The 5,404-nt window shown below is 42.0% G+C and overlaps 1 protein-coding gene across 1 annotated transcript in view; it reads left to right on the forward strand.

The window, feature by feature from the left end:
• LOC119341474 overlaps positions 1-2,466 on the forward strand; it is a 2,973-nt gene extending 507 nt beyond the window's left edge. The window contains exons 2-4 of the mRNA XM_037613344.1: positions 267-1,813; positions 1,898-2,020; positions 2,107-2,466. Of these exons, the coding sequence (XP_037469241.1) occupies positions 298-1,813; positions 1,898-2,020; positions 2,107-2,252 (1,785 nt within the window). The 5' untranslated portion in view covers positions 267-297 and the 3' untranslated portion in view covers positions 2,253-2,466. The remainder of the gene's footprint in view (positions 1-266; positions 1,814-1,897; positions 2,021-2,106) is intronic.
• Positions 2,467-5,404: the final 2,938 nt, after the last annotated feature.

Genomic DNA, 5,404 nt, shown 5'->3' on the forward strand with positions numbered 1-5,404 from the left:
ATAAATCATGGGAATTTAATTGGAAAAGGCCCATACTTTTTTTCCAAGGGTGTTATATCTTGAAAGTATCCTCTATGTATCAATAGTGTAAATAGTTTCAGACTAAAATTAGGAAAGTAACCACCGGAATGTAAAGCCTAGTGAAAATAGGAGGTTGGAGTAAAAACTTGATGGTATTATAACTCGTTCTGTAAAAAATAAATGATGCTTAATTGTTTTGTTGAGATAAGAAGGTTGTCCTATAACATATTTATTAATCTTACCAGACTCATACGCCAGAGCTTGGGAGATCTTACAATGAAATGGCGAAAGGTTTTAAAAGAGGCATACACATTGGAGACACTGCAAACTGTTTGCCGATTCATTCGGTGCCATCCTCCAGTTCTCTGTTTATTGCTTTGCCTATTAATATTGTACAAGTACTACTTCAGCTGGCTCTCTCTCCTTGTGGCTGCATCACCAATCTTCGTATTCACTGGTTTATTCCTTGGGGTCATCCTAACTTACGGTGAACCGAACAATCCGGAAAATGATCATATCTACAAAAAGATAGAGAAGGCTCCTGAAACTTGGAATATTCACAACACTGCTAAACCAATTGAGGATGTATGTATTCCAAGAATTATATCTAGCGAAGAAAGAATAGCTAACCACAACAACAATGAAAATAAATTTCGGAAGGGATCTCATAGCCGAGGCTCTTCATCCAAATCAGCATCAAGTGCATCAGATGGCTCAGAAATCGATACCCATCCCATGCTTCACGCATTTCATGAGCTTAGGTCGGCCGCCAATTCATCGGTGTCTTCTCAAGATGGGGATTCCATTGACAGCAACATTGAGGATGAAACCGGAAATCAAGAGGGCAATGATGAAAATGAACTTGAGGAGAAAGGAAGTGCTAAAGTTGTGGCATGGACTGCTGACGATCAGAAGAGCATCTTGAAAATTGGATGTTTGGAGATTGAGAGAAACCAAAGGTTGGAGACCTTGATTGGACGCAGGGCTAGAAAATATGTAGGTAGGAACTTGAGAGAGTTTGGCAACAATGAGCCTCTCCCAACAAAGGAGGAGCTCTCAAAATTTAATCTTCAAATTCCAACTATTTTTGCACCTAGGATAAATCCTTTCGATCTTCCCTACAACGAAGATAACTTCCCAGAGTCTGCCCCATCTGCACCAACTAAAATGAGAAATGCATTTGACATTACATGCGAGCAAGAGGATGAAAGTAGCTCCACTGGAGGTGCTAACTCAAGTAATGTGGAGCCTACTTGTGTTGCGTCTCAAATAAGAAAGATTACAATGCTTAGGAGCCATGAGAGCTTCACAGAAGGAGCATCATTTCTCGCTAATTTCCGGCAAAATCTACAACCTTCTCGGTTCAAACCATACTTTGTTACAGAAAACATGTCCGACGAGGGGACTACAGTTCCAAGTCTTCAAGGAGAAGCTAGTGAAAAGAGCTCGGTTCAGGATTTGGACAATTTTTCAGTTAACGATCAAGAAATCCAAAATGTTCTATTGGCTCTCGACACCGAGACACCCGTACTAATTAGTGATTCATCAGATGATGACATGTATCTACCAGGTGAACATATAAATGATTGGGTGGAAGCTCAAAACAATGAAAATTTAAATTTATGTCATGCTGCTCCATTAGAAGGACTTAGTGTAGTGCAATACCCACAAGAAATGGAGACGATGAGCAATGCTTTACATCAGATGTCTCCACATTCATGTGATCTTGACTTGATGCCATCATCAACTGAAGCTACAGAACCTTTTGCACGTAATAGCAATGAAGTACCAGGTGACGTCTGGAATATCACTTAGCGGTGTAGGGATTTATGTCACAAACCCTTGATTTTGTACCTGATGGTTTCCTTATTTCTAGGCAAGGAAGTTGATACCCTTGATGACACCCAGATGGGTGACCCAGTTGACGATACAAGTCCATCTGGAAGCGATAAGCCTACATCTATGAGTTCTCCAATTGGTGTACTTTTGTTGCATGAAGGTAATTAAGGACCGAAATGACTTGATTTAACTATAGAGGTATCATTTTGTTATTTTGTTCTTTCTAAAATCATATTTTTTATACAGGCTATCCTCATACTGCTGCTACGAGCAAGGAAGAAATGGGTTTACCATCAATGAGTGAGGTTCCTTCTAGTGAGATAGCCTCCCCTAGTTTGGCTTCATTGGAGGAAAGCAGACAAAACAAAACTTCAGAGATAAGGGACTCATGACATTGTTTACCATGATGGAGTTTGCGCATATTCTTTCAGCCATACCAATTAGCTAGGCAACATTAGATATTAGTTTTTGTACAATTATCAGCACATAACATAGTGGTAAATTTTATGACTATAGCCTATATTACTATCACTTAAGTTATAAGTTATGAATCTATCCATTTTTTTCTTAGTAGTAATGTTGACCCTTGGGATCTTTGAAAGCTGCAAATATCAAACACACATAATGGCATAGATTAATTTTGAACCGTGCAATGCTCCAGGAGCTAGCATGCCAATTTTTCAGTTTTGACTTTTGATTAGTTTCACTTTTACAAGATCCAGTTAGGTTTCGTTAACCGGGGACGCGACATGATCCGCCGGTTGGGATCCGAGGAGGAGGCAGCCACGCTAGCGACGTCCAGCCGAGAAGAAACAATACCCGGGGAGGAGGCGCTTAGCACCACCAATGGGTACAATGCGCCTGTTAGTAGAGGAGATTATAATCATCATAAAAAAAGTCATTAGTTTAAAAGTTGTCATGCATATACATGTAAAGTTGTCGGGTTACACAATGAGAAGTTGCCAAGAACATCGAGTTGTTGTGTGTGTATTGCCTACTTTGCATTGATGGGAGTAAGGGGTTGGTGTCCAAATGTAGTAATGGTCATATGAAAAATAACTTTGTTACCACTTCGTTGACAAAAAAAGGACGGAAAGTGTCAAACAACAGTAAAAAAACACCACAAAGTCTCGTATATCCAATGTCAGTGTCTACTGCATATGAGAATTTTTCATCATACATACGAAGAATGCCAGTAGAACCTAAGCTACTGATCGTTTTAGAATAAAAAGTAAAATAATTACATAAAAGTGGATGGTAGAATCTGTTGCTCCCTTTGGTAGACGTTGTTGCCGCTAGAACTACAACAAAGCATGCACTTGAAATTGCCTTCGTGCGATTACATTTACCTAAACCTCTCACTAATTGTCGACGCGAGTCGGCCTCCTTTGCACTTGGTAACATCACTGGTGCTACCGCTCCCTCCACTTTGGAGTCAACCTTGTACTCCAGCTCCAGCAGCCTGTGAGGGACCCTGAGATTGTTCAAAACAGATTGTTTGTCTTGATCCTGCCCCGTTAAGATATTACAAATGAGAAAGTTGACAGGTCATACGTCCTCGCAACCTTATCGCGGAGTGGGTTGTGTAGATTGGAGCAGTTGATGCGCAACATCAAATGCATCCCCATCTTGCTTGTGGCATTCTTCCGGTTCTTGCTAAAATTCATGTATAGTTGTATCAACAGGTAGGCAATGTCATGTTCCACGATGGGCATTGTAGACGCCTAGGAAAATGGCACATGTGTCTTGTAAAACCGAGTGCATAAAATGAGAAAGAGAGTGGGATTTGCTCGAAGGCCATATGTAGACATGGTAACCACATACTGTTAGACACTGGAAGCAAGTATAAATGATAAGAAAAATGCCGATAAAGCATCTACTTGGTGAAGTAGCCAGACACACAAACAACTGGCAACAATTAAAGAGTTGCCACGGGCACATACCACATATGGCAGATTTTTACAAAATACAAATGTCCCCGCATGTATGGCCCACATATTAAGGTTGAGAGTTGTCATCTATATGATATAGTGAAATTGCCCATGAGGACTATGGTGCCAAGTATTCCGATCTCTGGTAAACATATATTGTTAGGCACATTTGTAAAACATTGTGTGAACCCATCCATGGCTCATGCTGCCATGCATATAAATGTGGGTAGCCATCTTGGATTTAATTTGCCAGGATATAAAACTACATGTGATGAGGATGCCTCAAAAATATTGCCCTCACTAGCTCCCCCAACGGATTTCGAGCTCGGCCAACGGGGGAGGCGGCGGAGTAATAGACCATCTTCGACTCCATCCAATAACAACCCGAGGTGGCGGCAAACCGCCATTTTATCCATGAAGCGGACATTAAGCGGAAGCAACTCTTCATGGATGAGGAGGAGGAGGAGGCGATGGCAATTCGTCCCACCGCCAACGACCGTGACGCCGGTGACTCCAACAATGAGGACCTTGACATACCTGATGACGAGTAGTTTACCAGTTTGTAGTTTGTTATATGTTATACTTATATGTACGTAGTTCAAAATGAATGTTGGATGAGTTTTTAAATAAATAAAAGAAGGGCATCCCCTCAGATTTCTATTAAGAGAAACCATCTCGTCCAAAGCCTAATATAAACTAGTACCAACACTAATCAAGGAGAAAATAAAGCAGCGAAACCAAAGGACTCTAGCCACCAGAGTGCAATACATGGGAAGTCTAAATAGGATGAGCAACACATCCCATACCCACCAGCATCTACCAAATATCATACACCGACACAATTGGGCAAAGACAAATCTGGGAGCAACATTACAATCTTTTTTTCTTTTCGAAATGGCAGAATTCCTGCATTCACTAGAAGAAAAGGATTGCTCGGTTAATTAGGAAAAACCGAACGAAAACCAGATTGACCAGTTAATTATGGATAACCAGGCGAAAACCTTCACAGCTGCTAAGCAGCACACATAATAAACTACATGCACACCACTCCAAAGAGGGCCACGTCGAGACAACACGCATGCATCATCGTCATCGCTCCTTCCCTAGAGGCATCCTTGCCATCCCTAAAACTCTATCGACTTCACCTTCGCCATCGGTGATCACCGACTCAACCCACACCATAGCAGACACATGAAGCTGCATGAAGATCTACACAAAAGCTCAACCACCTGCGGCCAGACAACGAATCTCTGACTCTGACGGAGAGTTTCAAAGGATAAATCCAAGCATAGCTGGCAGCACGGAAGATCACTAAACGCCCCCTGCAGGCAGTCATTGTATACCATAGGCCCCCCGTCGCCGTAGCTTTGACTCCACAGTAAGAAGCAAACCGAGGCAGTATGGCGGACACGCTGAAGAGCCGGTTACCGCAACCATTGCCGTGTTGCTGACATTGTTCCCATCATCATCGTTGCCGTAAAAGCCTAGCCACCACAACCAGTACAAACCACCCACTACTAGAGAAAACCTTACTAGTGGCGCTGGTTTTTTACATACCAGTAGCGCGGGCACGCACACTACTGCTAGGGCGCTACAACTATTAATTAACAGTA

This window comes from Triticum dicoccoides, chromosome 7B, assembly GCF_002162155.2.
Source record: "Triticum dicoccoides isolate Atlit2015 ecotype Zavitan chromosome 7B, WEW_v2.0, whole genome shotgun sequence".
In the NCBI taxonomy this organism is placed as follows: Eukaryota; Viridiplantae; Streptophyta; class Magnoliopsida; order Poales; family Poaceae; genus Triticum; species Triticum dicoccoides.